Raw genomic sequence first — 18,535 nt, 5'->3', positions numbered from 1 at the left:
AGCCAGCCTCCCTATTCACTTGCACACTATTATGTCAGTTAGACTTTGCAACTTCTGTTCAGAAAATGCTGTTGAACACAAAGAATACCATGACAATCTCCCATAAAGCGATGGTCTGGCCCAAAACCTGTCGGTTCTGTCAGATTTTAAGTGCCTACTTTTTTTTGCGATAGTGGTCCTTTAAGGGGCCAGAGACCACTGGTACTGAAGGGGTTAATAATGTAACCGGTTTCATTGTTTCCTTGTAATCCTCATTTAGCATCTGAGCCATGGCATACTTCCTGCAACAAAGCAATTATCACTATACAGGAATGTCTGCCAAGAATCTACTTCTGGAACTCAATTACCCGACTCCTCCATACATGTATCTCCGGGAAATCCTGAGAATTCCTACTGCAAAGCCGCCATGTGTAAGGCCCCGCCTGCTGATGGACATGACTATAAAATACATTCCAAGACAAGGTAAATAATTACATTCAAATCACTCTGAAACACAATATAGTTGAGCTAGATAATGTTATACTATTAAGGATTTTTGTTGCTTAAAATCTGAATTCCAGACAACCAAACAAACATTTATACTTATACAGTAATTAAATTGGTTCTCACCAAATTATTTTTATGAGCTTGAAGCTTGGTGGGGCACACTGACAGCGACCGAGGAAGTGGTGTAACACTGACACTGAGTATGGCTACAGTAATTGGGGCTGCATTGTGACACTGACAGAAACAGGGGCAACACTGTGACACTGTAACAACTGGGGCAACACTGTATCACGGACAGCAACTGGGCGAACACTGTGACACTGTCAGCAACTGGGGCAACACTGTAACATTGACAGCAACTGGGCAAACACTGTGACAATGACAGCAACTGGGGCAATACTGTGACATGGACAGCGACTGGAGCAACACTGTGACACTGATAGCAACTGGGACAACAAACTGTGACACTGACAACAACTGTGACAGCACTGCGACACTGATAACAACTGGGGTAAAACTGTGAGACTAACAGTAAGTGAGACACTGACACCAGCTGAGGCAACACTGTGACACTGTCAGCAACCAGGGCAACACTGTAACATTGACAGCAACTGGGCAAACACTGTGACAATGACAGCAACTGGCACAATACCGTGACATGGACAGCGACTGGAGCGACACTGATAGTAACTGGGACAACACACTGTGACACTGAGAACAACTTAGACAGCACTGCGACACTGACAACAACTGGGGTAACACTGTGAGACTAACAGTAAATGAGACACTGACACCAACTGAGGCAACACTGGGTCATTGACAGCAACTGGGTCAACACTGAGACACTGACAGCAACTGGAGCAACACAGTTACACTGAAATCAACTGGGGCAACACTGTGAAAATGACCGCAAATGGGGCAACACTGTGACAATGACAGCAACTGGAGCTGCACCGTGATACTGACAGTAACTGGAGCTGCACTGTGACAATGACAGCAAATGGGGAACACTGTGACATTGACAGTAACTGGGGCACCGCTATGACACTGACAGTAATGGAGGCAACACTTTGTAACTGACAGCAACTGAATCTGAACTGAGACACTGACAGCATCGAAAGCTGCACTGTGACACGTTTCATTTTGCATAAACAGACCATTTTAGATCACAGCACAGCAACTTGTTGGGATTTAGGTCCAGCCTCTGATGTTGCCTTTTCCAAATCCTTCACTTGTTTTGGCAATTTCTTGGTGTATTTATTGGAATCCTCAATGTGATTGTCATACTGCAACGTTTGCAATGTCCATATTCAGATGAGCTTCAGTCTTCTGACAGATGGTCTTGCATAGACCAATTTTTAAATGTTAGTTTTGAATAGCGTGGAGAAGGGTTAGAAACTTGTGGTTTTCACACCTGACTGAAGAGATTTCCCCTCAGTTCCTATGCCTGGGCTTCAATTGAGCTTTGTGGCTTGAACTGGTAGTCCCAGAGATAAGCAATGAAAACAAACTCTGTTATTCTTGCAGCATTCAACCATTTCCACAGTCTCCCCGATGTGTTTATAAATGTCTTGTGTACCTCTCATCACCTTGCCCTGCTTGCAATTAAAAATATTTTCACTGCACTTTAACCTGTAATTTCACTGCACTTTTACATATCCTGTTTATAAACACACTGAGGATTGTAGGGGGGGGGTGGGGTTATTGTTTTTACAAACTAAACAGGGAAGGGAGTTGATTCAAAAGCTTACTTATTTTTTACCTTTACTGTAAGAAGAGCTAATGCATTAGGTGAATGAATAAGGAGAGATAATTCATGAGATAAACATAAAAAGGGGAGATAAATCACAGGTTAAGTAATTTAAAGAGAGAGAATTGTGAGTTAATACGTAAGAGATGAGAGATACTTAAAAAGAAAAGGTTTGTAAATCAGCCCCAAAGTGAGGTAACACCAAGCTGCAGTTGCATGACCCAAAATATGTCTGCCTCAATCCTCTGCTACCGTGTTTCCCCGAAAATAAGACACTGTCTTATATTAATTTCAGCCCCAAATATCATGCTAGGTCTTATTTTCGGGGAGGGCTTACAATTTATTTCCCGGTGGCAGCCCCCAGCCCAGTAAAGCCATTCCCTCCCTCCCTCCCTGATGTGCTGCTGGTACATAGCCGAGGGGACCTTGTCCAGAACGGCAACGGCAGCCCAGTACAGCCCTTCCCTCCCTCCCTCATGTGCTTCCCTGGACTACCGTAGGTCCCCTCGGCTGCAGAATGGCAGCCCCAGCCCAGTAAAGCCCTTCCCTCCCTCCCTTCTTGCCTCTGCAGAGTGGCGAGCGGGCATTAAAGCACAGGATACTCACCAGCTTCCTACGTACGGTAGCAGCGATAACGTCTCTCTTCAGCAGCGCCTGGTTCCTCTGCTTGACAACGGTGGCTCACGTCATGTGACGCGGATGTGTGTGCGTCACATGACTAGAGCCGTCGTTGCCAGGGAGAGGAAGCTGGACTGAGGAAAGACGCTAACACGGGCACGTCGGAAGCCGGTGAGTTCCTTCTGCTGTAATACGGTAATGCTCCGCTCGCGACTCTGCCAATGGAGGGAGCGAAGGGGACGGGGACACATTGTGCAGCCGAACTAGGCCTTATATTCGGAGAATGTCTTATATTTCAAGCTTGCTTGAAATATAAGACCTGTCTTATTTTCGGGGGATGTTTTATTTTAGGGGAAAGATGGTAGTTGTCTATATAAATCTTCCAGGTGCCATGTACTGCGCATGTGAAGCCCCATCAGGCCCGCCTCGCCAGTAGCATTCTGCGCCTGTGCGGTAGTACTGCGCAGGTGCAGATCGCACTCAGCTGGGATACTCATGCGCAGCACGTCGCCGACTGAAATATTTATACGGACAGCTAGCAGAGGATCGAGGTGACCTGAGAGGATCGCGAGGGAGCCAACAGCCAGAAGGGGGCTGGATGCATAAATTCTTTTTCTTTTTTTGTCTCAGGTACACTTTAATTGGCAATCTGCTGCTGTAGTTACTAGAACAGAGTAACAGACACAAGGCTGCAAAGGTTACTTCTTGCTAGGTAAAGTAGTGGCAGTCAGTGACTTGGGGCCTGATTCATGAACTGCCAGTAATACTGCCATGCGCAGGGGCAAACGCAGGATTTTTAAGGGGGGGTTCCTGAAAGGTCCAGAAGCACGTATGTCCCGAGTGCTTCCGAATACAGGTGGCTCCATACTGCCCATGCACAAAAGTGCGCTGGCGTATTACGGAGCTGCCTATCTTTGGAAGTACTCAAGGACACGAGTGTTTCTGAGGGCTTCTGGTAGCAGCAAATGTGAATGGGGTACAGCGCTGGAACAACTCCCCAAGAGAGGAACAGGAGATAGACTTAGTTTGGACAATTCAGTGGAATATGCTACATAGTTTCACATAGCGCAAGCGATACCCATATGATGCAGGGATATATGCATCTGCGGAAGATGTCGGCGCTACATAAATACTAAATAATAATATTTTGCCTCACCAGGATTGCACTTTTATTTAGCTTTCCTGTAAGACAAGAACACACAGTCAGCTCTAGGGGAAGAGGGAAACAAAGGTGAATAAAGGAGGCTGGTGCACTCCAAGAGTGCTTCTGAGCGTTTTTCAAATCAACATTGATTTGAAAAGCGCTTGGCTAATGTTACCCTATGTGGGTGTTCCCACAGCAGCGTTGTGATTTTTTCAAAATCGCAGGTATACTGCATGTAGCATGTTTTTGAGCAATTCATTCAAAAATCGCTCTGAAAATCACTTCACAAAATCACACTCACAAATTGCTAGCGATTGCTATTGTCATTTTGGCGTTGCACTAGCCCAGAGAGAGGAGTGGAGAAATTGAGAATAGCCTGAGATGGAGCAGAGAACTTATCTGTATTGCAGTCCCACATCAGACAGGCTACTTCCCTGTAATCGGACTCCTGTCCCTGTCAGTCTCTCACACAAGTCAGAAAGAAGCCCTCCTGGAGTCTAGGGACTGTCAAAAACTTTTCAGCTTGTTAAACACCTTACCCACACATGCAGTCATTATAACAATGGGGAGAGACCAGACAGATGTTTGCCCACAGACCCTGAGTCCAGGCAAGCTCTGCATCATGCTGTGCATATTTACCAGCTTGCCTGCACTCTAATTTCATCATGTCTGACACTTCTGTGCTGTGGAGAGTCCAGGACTCCATAATCAACATTCTCTCACTGCAGGCTGCATCTTCTTGTGAGGGTTGTGAGGGAAGCTCGGCTGCCTCTCTCATTCTATTAGCTGGAAGGAGGCACCAGAAGTAAGAAGGGAGGGAGAATGAGGCTGTTTATATTATGCGGGCTTCCCTGGCTGAATACACAGCTCAGTGCAGGGGGGTGGTTCCAGACACCCGGAATAGCCCCCTGAGTTCGCCAGTGATGTGCATGCAGTGTACCGCAATATCACCAGTACGAAAGCCAGCAGATTAGCATGACCCAAAATATGTGGGTAATGCAAGAACTGTTATGGTAATGTACGTTAAGCAAGTATTGTAATGCACATTTCTATATTAATGCCTGTGTTACCCATGTAACGAGGGTCACGCTGATTGTGTAACGTACAGTACTCTAAAGGTGGCCATACACTGGTCGATTTGCCATCAGATCGGCCAACAGATAGATCCCTCTCTGATCGAATCTGATCAGAGAGGGATCGTATGGCTGCCCTACTGCAAACAGATTGTGAATCGATTTCAGCATGAAACTGATCACAAGCTGTGAAGCTGCCGCTGCTGCCGTCGCCCCCCTGCATACATTACCTGCTCCGGCCGACGCAAGTCTCCTGGTCTCCGCTGTCTCTTCTCCGTGCTCGGCTCCAGGGCTGCAGCTTTACTTTACTTCCTGTCTGGGGAAGTTTAAACAGTAGAGGGCGGTCTACTGTTTAAACTTTCTGTCTGGACAGGAAGAAGTGAAGCCTACCGGAACCCAGTGGAGAAGGAGTAGCGGTGACAGCGGGGACATGCGCTGGCGGAGCAGGTAATGTATTGCCGCTAGCGTCGGTCATCTGACATTCGAACGCCGCTATCGACGCACTCCTGACCCGCCGGCGATCGAGAGAAATCTTCCGCACGAACGGATCGACGGGAACAATCGATTTCGCAAGGAAATCGATCGTTCTGTCAGCGTTTGCGCAACGATTTCACAGCAGATTCGATCACAGTGATCGAATCTGCTGTATATTGGCGGGAAAATCGTTAGGTGTATGGGCAAATGCTGCCCCTTAAGGGAGCCCATACACCTAACGATTTTCCCGCCGATATACAGCAGATTCGATCACTGTGATCGAATCTGCTGTGAAATTGTTGCGCAAACGCTGACAGAATGATCGATTTCCGTCCGAAATCGATCGTTCCCATCGATCCGTCCATGCGGAAGATTTCCCTTGATCGCCGGCGGGTCGGGAGTGCGTCGATAGCGGTGTTCGAATGCCCAATGGCCGACGCTAGCGGCAATACATTACCTGATCCGGCCGGCGCGTATCCCCTCTGTCCCCGCTGCTCCTTCTCCGCTGGGTTCCGGCTGACTTCACTTCTTCCTGTCCCGACAGGAAGTTTAAACAGTAGAGCGCCCTCTACTGTTTAAACTTCCCTGGCAGGAAGTACAGTGAAGCTGGAGCCAAGCGCGGAGAAGAAGACAGCAGAGACCGGGGGACTCGCGCCTGCCGGATCAAGTAATGTATGGGGCGGGCGGGCGGCAGGGGCAGCTCCACAGATCGTGATCGGTTTCATGCTGAAATCGATTCACAGTCTGTTTGCAGTAAAGGCAGCCATACGATCCCTCTCTGATCAGATTCGATCAGAGAGGGATCTATATGTTTGTCGATCTGATGGCAAATCGACCAGTGTATGGCCACCTTAACAGGGTGTTTGGAAAAAAAAACATTTTCTATTGTTCTGTTCTCCAACCACTGAAGTGAATTGGCAGTCACCTTTCCCCAGAGAAGAAGAGAGGGGAATATCCCATTACACTGACAAGGATCAGCATGTGGATAGGGCTGGCTCTAAGTACACAGTGCTGCAAGGGGATGAGCTTACTTTTTACTAAGTCTGCTCTCAATACAAAGTCACTTTAAAGGTGGCAATACACTGGTTGATTTGCCATCAGATTCGACCAACAGATAGATCCCTCTCTGATCGAATCTGATCAGAGAGGGATCGTATGGCTGCCTTTACTGCAAATAGATTGTGAATCGATTTCAGCATGAAACTGATCACAATCTGTGGTGGTGCTGCCACTGACCATCCTCTCCCCCTCGCTCCCTCCACATACATTACCTGCTCCGGCCGGCGCGAGTCCCCGCTGTCACCTCTGTCTTCTTCTCCGCTGGGTTCCGGACTGGCTGGCTTCCGGACCGGCTGGCTTCACTTCTTTCTGTCCGGGGAAGTTTAAACAGTAGAGGGTGCTCTACTGTTTAAACTTCCTGCCAGGACAGGAAGTGAAGCCATCCGGTCCGGAATCCGGAACCCAGTGGAGAAGAAGACAGCGGGGACTCGCGCCGGCCGGAGCAGGTAATGTATAGCCGCTGTATTGCGTCGGCAGGGACGGATCTAGGGGGGGGGCAAGCAGGTCTCTTGCCCCAGGCGCAGTTTGCTGAATTCTTAAAAAGGCGGCAAAATTTGGCGTCGGATGGCGGGCATTTGGAACGCCGCTATCGACACACTCCGGACCTGCCGGCGATCGAGCTAAATCTTCCGCACGGACGGCTCGACGAGAATCGATGGGAACGATCGATTTCAGACGAAAATCAATTGTTTGCGTTTGTGCAACGATTTCACAGCAGATTCGATCACAGTGATCGAATTTGCTGTATATCGGTGGGAAAATCGTTAGGTGTATGGGCCACTTAAGTGGAGTTACTTTACTATATTGCATGTGACTGGATTATACAAACATATTAACATACAATTTATGTCCAATTTTCTTTAAAATTTTCAATGGCCTGGGTATGGAAATGAAGGCGGAGGCTACGAAGTTCAAGCTGGGCAAGGATTTGGGGGTTCTGGCACCTGTACATTAACACAACCTGCAAAAATCTCTCTGTGTGATAAAGAAAAAAAAGCAATTGTCAGCATTTCGAATGAAAATCTTGCTGCACAACATTTAAAAAAATTCGAAAACAGCAAAAAAGGTAAGTTGTGTTTTTTTTTAACCCTTTTCTGTACTGTATGTGACATCAACCACTTTACATTCAGTGCACTACCCCCCCCCCCCCCCCCCGCTTCCCCCAACTGTAGCACAACGTTTCCCAGGCTCTAGAGATTGGACAACAGAATACAAAACAGTAGTAAAGGATACAGACACAATGGAGACTTAAGGTGGCCATACACTTGTTAGATTAGCAGCAGATAGATCATCAGTAGATTTTCTGAAATATCTGATGTGCTTAGGAACATTTATTACTAGGAACCGATTTCCAATAGATTTCAGTATGAAATCTTTTGAAAATTGATCTGATGGCATTTTGTTGCCATCAGATTTCCATTAGGTCCAATGCAAAATGATAAGCAATCTGTAGAGATAAGCCTAAATTTTACAACATGTCAGATCGATTGAAATCGATCGAAATCAACCGCAAATCGATCGATAGGTCAATCAATTTGCGATCGATCGATTTCGATCGATCGGCCACAAATCGGCTGAGTGTACGGGCCCCTTTAGAGAAACAGGAAGGCAGCAGGCACGGCATGCAAGTCTCGACTCAGGGAGTTAGTGACGAAAAATAACAATACAGGAGGACTCCTTCGAGGCCCTGCCGTATAATGATGAGACGCAGACGAATACACTTGAAAACCTTTAACGAGAATCTGTTATGGAGGGCAAGTCTGCCATCCATTTAAGTGAAAGGTATGCACTGACTGCCAGGTATAATGCAATGTGCAGTCACAGATGCAGTGAAAGGCATGCACTGACTGGATTAATACAGTGTGCAGTCACACAGATGCAGTGAAAGGTATACTCTGACTGCTGGTATAATACAATGTGCAGTCACACAGCTGCAGTGAAAGGTATACACTGACTGGGGGTATAATACAATGTGCAGTCACACAGATGCAGTGAAAGGTATGCAGTGACTAGTGGTATAATACAATGTGCAGTCACACAGATGCAGTGAAAGGTACTGACTGCTGGTATAATACAATGTGCAGTCACACAGATGCAGTGAAAGGGATACACTGACTGCTGGTATAATACAATGTGCAGCCACACAGATGCAGTGAAAAGTATACACTGACTGCTGGTATAATACAATGTGCAGTCACACAGATGCAGTGAAAGGTATATACTGACTGCTGGTATAATACAATGTGTAGTCACGCAGGTGCAGTGAAAAGGTATGCACTGACTGGTATATAAAACAGTGTGCTGTCACACAGATGCAGTGAAAGGTATATACTGACTGCTGGTATAATACAATGTGCAGTCACACAGGTGCAGTAAAAAGGTATGCACTGACTGCTGCTATAATACAATGTGCAGCCAGTCACACAGATGCATTGAAAGGTATGCAGTGACTGGTGGTATAACACAATGTGCAGTCACACAGGTGCAGTGAAAAGGTATGCACTGAATGTGTTGAGCCTGGCACAGTATAGCAATTAGCAAGGGCCAGCTACGACAGACAGGGCTGTATATGCAGTGTCGGTGGCACACACACACATACACACACACACACACACACACACACACACACACACACACACACACACACACACACACACACACACACACACACACACACACACACAGAAAACACATCACAAGACCATTAGCTCTCAAAAGAACTGTTTTGTGGTGCTTTTAAGCAACAAATATCAGCAAAGAGCAAACTAACAAGACCTTACTAAGCTTTCCCTATCTCTCCAGCAATGTCTCTCCCTTATATCTCACTACAGACAGCGGTCGCTGGATTCCGCGGAATTAAAAATTCCGTGATTCGGGACGGAATTTGATGATTCTGTTCTGTTGTGACGGAACGGAATTGCTATATCACTATGGCGGAATTCCGCATAAAAATATGAAATTCCACGGAATTCTAATTTTTTTCCCACCAAACTGATTTCTGCCTAAAAATAATAATTTCTCCTTGACAGACTCTCGCCCCCCTCCAGGGAGGAGGGTCTCGTCTTCCAGGGAATTGTAGGATTTCAAAAGCCAGCTTACATACCTTGGCCAGGAATCAAACCCAGGTCTAGTGCTTGGTAGGCAGCTCTCTTCACCACTATACCACCACCAACACTACATGCTGAAGCCAACCTAGCATGTACCATTATGATATATCCAAGAGAAAAATGAGCTTGCTTAGGGATTTGTAGGTTGTCAAAAGCCAACTCGCATACATTGGCCAGGAATCGAACTCAGGCCTACCGCTCTGTAGGCTGCTATCCTAACCATTATACCACCAACACAACACACTACAATGCTACATGCTGAAGCCAGCCTAGCATGTACCTTTGTGATACATCCAAGAGAAAAATGAGCTTGCTTAGGCCAGCTTACATACATTCAGTTCGATTCCCGGCCAATGTATGTAAGCTGGCTTTTGAAATCCTACAATTCCCTAAGCAAGCTCATTTTTCTCTTGAAAATATCACAATGGTACATGCTAGGCTGGCTTCAGCATGTAGCATTATAGTGTGTTGTGTTGGTGGTATAATGGTTAAGATAGCAGCCTACAGAGCGGTAGGCCTGGGTTCGATTCCTGGCCAATGTATGTGAGTTGGCTTTTGACATCCTACATATCCCAAAGCAAGCTCATTTTTCTCTTGGATATATCATAATGGTACATGCTAGGCTGGCTTCAGCATGTAGTGTTGGTGGTGGTATAGTGGTGAAGAGAGCTGCCTACCAAGCACTAGACCTGGGTTTGATTCCTGGCCAAGGTATGTAAGCTGGCTTTTGAAATCCTACAATTCCCTGGGAGGAAGAAGAAAAAGGGCTAAGGCAACAGTCAATAGGGTCTATGGGCTACCAGTTAGCATAAATAAGGTTCCATTTGCGATTACTTAACTTTTTCCGCCGGAATCCGGAATTCCGCGGAATTTCGCAAAAATCCGGCGGAATTTTCATAGCAACGGAATTCAGCGCTGGCAGAATCCGTGAATTCCGGCGGAATGGAATTTGCTCTTTCCGATCATCCCTAGGCAGCAGACAGAGTGAGAACATGGCCAACGCTGCTGCCTTTTATAAGGGAGGGAGGGGGAGCTCCAGGAGGGAGTGCAGCCTAATTGGCTGCCATGTGTCTGCTGATTGTGATGTAGAGGGTCAAAGCTTAGCCCAATGATGTAGTAGAGGGGGCGGGTCGAACTCGCTATATGTTCGTGTTTCGACGCAAAAGCAGACCCGCGTTTTTCACGCTAACAAGTTCACATGTGAACCATTCGGGCCATCTCTACTGTAGACACGTGCCTACAGTGCCTTATGGTAAATCCAGCTGTGCTGACTTCTGCCTTACCCTTCATGTTGTTATAGCCAAGGAAGGACAGTATGTGGCGAGCTATGTGCCACATGGTGGAAGTGGGACTGGGACATAAACAGTCTGCTGTGCATATCATTGTGAATATGGGTGTGGTCACAACAGACATTGAGCAGAAGCAATTAACCACTTTGGGACCAAGGACGTTACAGTTACGTCCTCTGTGTGGCTGCCTGCTGCTGACAGGAGGTAACTGTAATGTCTTTGAAGTCCCACGCTCCCTACGCAATCTCACGCACCCGAATGGGGAGATTAAGCTGTCACATGACAGCTGACATCTCCCCTCACTGATAAGAGCCATGGCGATTGGTTCCTTATCTCATGATCACTATGATTGCCGCTGATGGTAGTGATCACTGAAGCAGCAGCAGCAGAAGAAGAGGACCCACTCGCCTCTCCTGACGTTCCTCCCGGGATCGTCGCTCCCTCTCCGCTCTGCCCAGCTCCCAGCCTCGTTCTGCCTCTAGTGTTGGGTCCCGACTTGATGATGTCATCAAGTCTGGACACGGAACAAAACAGCAGTGCGAGGCTGGATGGCAGGGAGAGAGCAGGTGGGGAGAACCGCTCCTCAGATCTGGGGAGCACTCAAATTCGTCATTTAAAAGAGGCTTAATTGCCTCAGGTGTGCGGTTGGATCTGAATGGGTTATTTACCTACCTGAGGCAATTAAGCCTCATTTAATTAACGAATTTGAGTGCTTAGCCACTCATAACAACTCAAGAGCCCATGCCTGCTGGGGAGATGAGTAATGGCTGCTACTGGGGACACCTATCTTTACTGCGGACACCCATGTCTGGCTATCTATATTGGGGATACCTCTTCCTGGCTATCTAAACTGGCGACACCTAAAGACTGCTCTGGTCCTTAGAGGGGTTTATATGCCAGTCCTCAAAGGATTAATCACAAGACAAAACAAATAACATTTATATTGCACTTTTCTCCTGGCAGACTCAAAGCGCTTAGCAGGAAGTAGCAGTTAGGGAGTATAGCCCAAGAACTCCTTACTGAATAGGTGATGGTTGGACTATTTACCACACCAACAAGAAGAGCCAAGATTTGAACCCTGGACTCCTGTGTCAGAGGCAGAGCACTTAACCAGTATACTATCCAGCCACAAAAGAATGTGTTCCAAGGGTATGTGCTATGGCTGCAATGTTAATGCTCCACACATACTGTACTTATGCAATGTGCCTCATATACAGTGGCAGACACAGCCAACAGTGGGCCCCTGTGCAAAATGAAGAATATAGGCCCCATGAGGAGAAATATGATCTACCAGGAAGCCACCTGAATCACATGATTTAGGCAGCAAATCTAGGGGGCAGCATTTGGACAAACAGTTTGGGCCACCCAGAACCTGCATTCTCTCTGCTCACCCGGTTGCCTTCCTGGCACACACACTACCCTCGTCATCCACTCATCCCCATCCTCATTCAACCGGTGGCACATTCAATGACTAATCAGATGGGGATGGGCGGCACATCTTCCAAAGTTTGCTTGAGGCAGCAGAAAGTCTAGAAATAGCCCTGGTTGCTACATAAGCAACCTCTGGTATAACGTGTGAAAACCATCTGCACCAGTGTCGGCAACCACCTGTAAATTTAGAGGCATACCGTAAATTTTCATTGAAATTTAGCTGCCCGTTCAGCAGCGTCCATAAAAGGCTGCCCTATGAGCAGGAGGAAAGGCAGCGCAGAGAAGGGGGAGTGGTGGGCACAGCCGCGGGGAAGGGGGGACATCTCCCCCTTACTCGCTCCCCCTCCAGAACTAAGTATTGTGTGGCGGCTGGCAGTGGGCGGGACTTACCTCCGCTTGTTCCCAGTGCCGGATAGAGCTCTGCATGCAGCTGCTCTGGTCTAGACCAGACTAGCGGCAATGCAGAGCTCCATCCTGCACCGGGAACAAGACGAAGGTAAGTCCCGCCCGCTGCCAGCCACACACAAAATTTAGTTCTGGAGGGGGGAGTTAGGAAGGGGGAGGCCCAGGTGAGGGAAGGGGGGGGGACATCCCCCCTTCCCCACGGCTGTGCCCACCGCTCCCCCTTCTCTGCGCTGCCACCCCTCCTTGGGGCACACTAAAGTCCTGCCTACCTATTCTGGGGACATCTATACACCTTGCTACCTATTCTGGGGACACCTATAGACTTGGCTACCTATTCTGGGGACATCTATACACCTGCTTACCTATATTGGGGACATCTACACACCTGGCTTCCTATTCGAGGACATCTATACAACTGCCTACCTATTCTGGGGACTTCTATACACCTGGCTACCTCTTCTGGGGACATCTATACGCTTGGCTACCTATTCTGGGGACATCTATACAACTTGCTACCTATTATGGGGACATCTATACACCTGGCTACCTATTCTGGGGACATCTATACACCTGCCTACCTATTCTGGGAACACCTATAGACTTGGCTACCTATTCTGGGGAAAACTATATACCTACCTACCTATTCTAGGGACATCTATACACCTGCCTACCTATTCTGGGGACATCTATACACCTGCTTACCTATTCTGGGGACATCTATATGCCTGGCTACTATTCTGGGGACATCTGTATGCCTGGCTACCTATTCTGGGGACATCTATATGCCTGGCTACCTATTCTGGGGACATCTGTATGCCTGGCTACCTATTCTGGGGACATCTATACACCTGGCTACCTATTCTGGGGACATCTATACACCTGGTTACCTATTCTGGGGACATCTATATGCCTGGCTACCTATTCTGGGGACATCTGTATGCCTGGCTACCTATTCTGGGGACATCTATACACCTGCCTACCTATTCTGGGAACACCTATAGACTTGGCTACCTATTCTGGGGAAAACTATACACCTACCTACCTATTCTAGGGACATCTATACACCTGCCTACCTATTCTGGGGACATCTATACACCTGCTTACCTATTCTGGGGACATCTATATGCCTGGCTACTATTCTGGGGACATCTGTATGCCTGGCTACCTATTCTGGGGACATCTATATGCCTGGCTACCTATTCTGGGGACATCTGTATGCCTGGCTACCTATTCTGGGGACATCTATACACCTGGTTACTTATTCTGGGGACATCTATATGCCTGGCTACCTATTCTGGGGACATCTGTATGCCTGGCTACCTATTCTGGGGACATCTATACACCTGGCTACCTATTCTGGGGACATTTATACACCTTGCTACCTATTCTGGGGACATCTATACTGTCAAGAACCGCAAGGGCCATTCCTTGATTGGGTCAATCGCTCAGAGTCAGAAACTCGGTCCCGCTGTTGCTTTGCGCATAGATGCCCAAATGTGGATTCACAATCTATGAACCGAATAGCTGAGAGCTCCAACGGATTCACCACGAACATACAATTCAAATGCATGCCACCACGTGCGAGTCAGCGCACGACTGTAACTATATTAACACAGTGAGAACACTGTAACTTAAAGGACCACTACCGCGAATCATGTAATTTTTAACCATGCCACAGTAGATATAACAAGTTTATAGGAGCCGTGCTGTGTATAATTTTTTTTTGTGATGTCCCTTTAATTTTCTATATCTGACTGAAATCTGCGTCCATCAGTCCCTTGCATAAAGCTGATGGACTTTTCTAAGTAAATAAACATTGCAGGGGTATTCTTTTCAGGTTTTGTAAAAAAAAAAAAAAAAAGACAGATGGTTTATCCCTGGCTTATCAACTGTCAATACTGTGCTTCATGCACACCTGATCTTTCCCCTCATCTACGGCCGTAACAGTGAAGGATTCCCCCCCCCTCCCCCCGCACGCAGGCATCCCACAGGCTTTGAGGGAGGCAGCTGTCAGCGCAGACTCTGCTGCGCAATGAGCCGCACTCCCTCTTCCTCGATTCGCCTGCGGGTCTGCCACTGATGAAGTGTGCGCTATGAGCTGCTCTGCACTCTGCAGTGGTAGTGACAGGATGTGCTGCCCCGTCTATCGCCGCAGCTCTGGCCCTGATGACGTGCGGCGTGCGACGTGCATCAAAACTTCTATCCCTCTGTTATGGCTCTCATATCTTGAACCCAAGTTGACAGTCGCTAGATAGCTGGCAAAAGAAAGTGCTCAAATATATACATCATATAACGCGTCAAGACGAGATTTAAAGGACAACTGAAGTGAGAAGAATATGGAGGCTGCCATATTTATTTCCTGTTAACCTATTTTGGTTCCTGGACGTAGTTTCTACGTCCAGGAACCATGCGCGCTACTGCGCGCTCCCGCAGCCGATCGTGCGCGTGCAGCGCACTCCCGGCCGCGGATTCTGTAGCCAAGGAATCAATGTATCGGGCTATGGAGCCCGATCACTGATTCCTCTCCCCCGCTGAAAAAGCAACAGCTTCTCTCGGAAGCTGTGCTTTTTCTGGCTGTCTCCTTCCCGATGTGTCACTCTAAGCGCGTGCTACGCTTAGAGTGACGTCATGTAAACAAACTCATGGCCGCCATCTTGTGGCCAAAAAGTAATACTACACCTGAAAAAAAAAAAAAAGAATTAACACACATTTACATTATAAATCTATTGTTTACCTCCCACCCTCCCAAAAGTACCCAAATAAAATGTTTACTATAAAAAAAAAAAACCATTACAATAAAAAAACAAAAAACATGTAAATATTTACCTAAAGGTCTAAACTTTTTAAATATCAATGTAAAGATGAAGTATTTCTATATTTTTTTTATTTTAAACTTGTAAATAGTGATAGATGCAAAATGGAAAAAACGCACCTTTATTTCCAAATAAAATATTGTCGCCATACATTGTGATAGGGACATCATTTTAACGGTGTAATAACCGGGACATATGGGCAAATACAATACGTTAGTTTTAATTATGGAGGCATGTATTATTTTAAAACTATAATGGCTGAAAACTGAGAAATCATGAATTTTTCCATTTTTTTCTTATTCTTCCTGTTAAAATGCATTTACAGTAAAGTGGCTCTTAGCAAAATGTACCCCCCAAAGAAAGCCTAATTGGTGGCGGAAAAAAACAAGATATAGATCAGTGCATTGTGATAAGTAGTGATAAAGTTATAGGCTAATGAATGGGAGGTGAACATTTCTCACGTGAAAACGACGGAACCTGAATGGGTTAAACAATACCTGTTGCCTGGCAGACCTGCTGATCTGTTCAGCTGCAGTAGTGTGTAAATCACACCAGAAACAAACATGCAGATAATCTTGTCAGACCTGACAATAATGTCAGAAACACCATGCTCACTCAGGGGCAATGGCAAAAAGTATTAGAGGCGGAGGATCAGCAGCGCTTGCGGACTTTCGCCAAAGTCATTTTTGCATCGAAAATACCATTTTTGTTTCGCGAAAATAAGCTTAAATTTTTGCGTTTTCGCCCAAATAGCGAAATTAAAAGAAAAGTGTAATATTTTCGCTTAAATAGCAAATTTCGAAAATAACTGCTATATTCGACATGTGCTTAGCATGAAAATTCAAAGTTTGATAGGAAGTAATGTCTTCTCTCCCCAAATTGGCCTCCCATGATTCTTAACAGCAGAATTGACCCAGGAACCATATAACTACAACCAATGAGACAACAGACAGCCCCCTGAGAAGACTAGCTCTCTGACACACCAGCCTCTGTTGGGAAGAGTTAGGGCCAGTGCACACCAAAAACCTATAGCACAGGGGTGCCCACACTTTTTCGACTCGCGAGCTACTTTAAAATTTGCCGAGTCCAGGAGATCTACCAACATTTAGGTAGCTAGGTATACGTGCCTTCAGTATAGATAGATAGGTATAGGTGCCTGAAGTATAGATAGCTAGGTATAGTGTAGTTAGGTGTAGGTGCCTTCAGTATAGTTAACCAGGTATAGTGTAGTTAGGTGTAGGTGCCTTCAGTATAGTTAGCCAGGTATAGAGTAGTTAGGTGTAGGTGGCTTCAGTATAGTTAGCCAGGTATAGAGTAGTTAGGTGTAGGCGGATTCAGTATAGTTAGCCAGGTATAGAGTAGTTAGGTGTAGGTGGATTCAGTATAGTTAGCCAGGTATAGAGTAGTTAGGTGTAGGGTGCTTCAGTATAGTTAGCCAGGTATAGAGTAGTTAGGTGTAGGGTGCTTCAGTATAGATAGCCAGGTATAGTGTAGTTAGGTGTAGGTGCCTTCAGTATAGTTAGCCAGGTATAGAGTAGTTAGGTGTAGGTGCCTTCAGTATAGTTCGCCAGGTATAGAGTAGTTAGGTGTAGGGGTCTTCAGTATAGTTAGCCATGTATAGAGTAATTAGGTGTAGGTGGCTTCAGTATAGTTAGCCAGGTATAGAGTAGTTAGGTGTAGGGTGCTTCAGTATAGTTAGCCAGGTATAGTGTAGTTAGGTGTAGGTGCCTTCAGTATAGTTAGCCAGGTATAGAGTAGTTAGGTGTAGGTGGCTTCAGTATAGTTAGCCAGGTATAGAGTAGTTAGGTGTAGGTGGATTCAGTATAGTTAGCCAGGTATAGAGTAGTTAGGTGTAGGGTGCTTCAGTATAGTTAGCCAGGTATAGAGTAGTTAGGTGTAGGGGTCTTCAGTATAGTTAGCCAGGTATAGAGTAGTTAGGTGTAGGTGGCTTCAGTATAGTTAGCCAGGTATAGAGTAGTTAGGTGTAGGTGGCTTCAGTATAGTTAGCCAGGTATAGAGTAGTTAGGTGTAGGTGGCTTCAGTATAGTTAGCCAGGTATAGAGTAGTTAGGTGTAGGTGGCTTCAGTATAGTTAGCCAGGTATAGTGTAGTTAGGTGTAGGTGGCTTCAGTATAGTTAGCCAGGTATAGAGTAGTTAGGTGTAGGTGGCTTCAGTATAGTTAGCCAGGTATAGTGTAGTTAGGTGTAGGTGGCTTCAGTATAGTTAGCCAGGTATAGAGTAGTTAGGTGTAGGTAGCTTCAGTATAGTTAGCCAGGTATAGAGTAGTTAGGTGTAGGGGTCTTCAGTATAGTTAGCCAGGTATAGAGTAGTTAGGTGTAGGTGGCTTCAGTATAGTTAGCCAGGTATAGAGTAGTTAGGTGTAGGTGGATTCAGTATAGTTAGCCAGGTATAGAGTAGTTAGGTGTAGGGTGCTTCAGTATAGTTAGCCAAGTATAGTGTAGTTAGGTGTAGGTGGCTTCAGTATAGTTAGCCAGGTATAGAGTAGTTAGGTGTAGGTGGATTCAGTATAGTTAGCCAGGTATAGAGTAGTTAGGTGTAGGTGGCTTCAGTATAGTTAGCCAGGTATAGAGTAGTTAGGTGTAGGTGGCTTCAGTATAGTTAGCCAGGTATAGTGTAGTTAGGTGTAGGTGGCTTCAGTATAGTTAGCCAGGTATAGAGTAGTTAGGTGTAGGTGGCTTCAGTATAGTTAGCCAGGTATAGTGTAGTTAGGTGTAGGTGGCTTCAGTATAGTTAGCCAGGTATAGAGTAGTTAGGTGTAGGTAGCTTCAGTATAGTTAGCCAGGTATAGAGTAGTTAGGTGTAGGGGTCTTCAGTATAGTTAGCCAGGTATAGAGTAGTTAGGTGTAGGTGGCTTCAGTATAGTTA

General features: G+C 46.3%; 1 protein-coding gene across 1 annotated transcript in view; it reads left to right on the top strand.

Annotated features, from left to right (window-relative positions):
* The first annotated feature begins 269 nt into the window (after positions 1 to 269).
* LOC137562214 (uncharacterized) overlaps positions 270 to 18,535 on the top strand; it is a 52,207-nt gene continuing 33,941 nt past the window's right edge. Inside the window, exons 1-2 of the mRNA XM_068273547.1 lie at positions 270 to 462; positions 7,500 to 7,670. Coding sequence (XP_068129648.1) covers positions 270 to 462; positions 7,500 to 7,670 — 364 coding nt within the window. The remainder of the gene's footprint in view (positions 463 to 7,499; positions 7,671 to 18,535) is intronic.

The sequence above is a fragment of the Hyperolius riggenbachi genome, chromosome 3 (genome assembly GCF_040937935.1).
Source record: "Hyperolius riggenbachi isolate aHypRig1 chromosome 3, aHypRig1.pri, whole genome shotgun sequence".
Taxonomy (NCBI): Eukaryota; Metazoa; Chordata; class Amphibia; order Anura; family Hyperoliidae; genus Hyperolius; species Hyperolius riggenbachi.
This window is presented reverse-complemented; position numbering and strand designations above follow the sequence as displayed.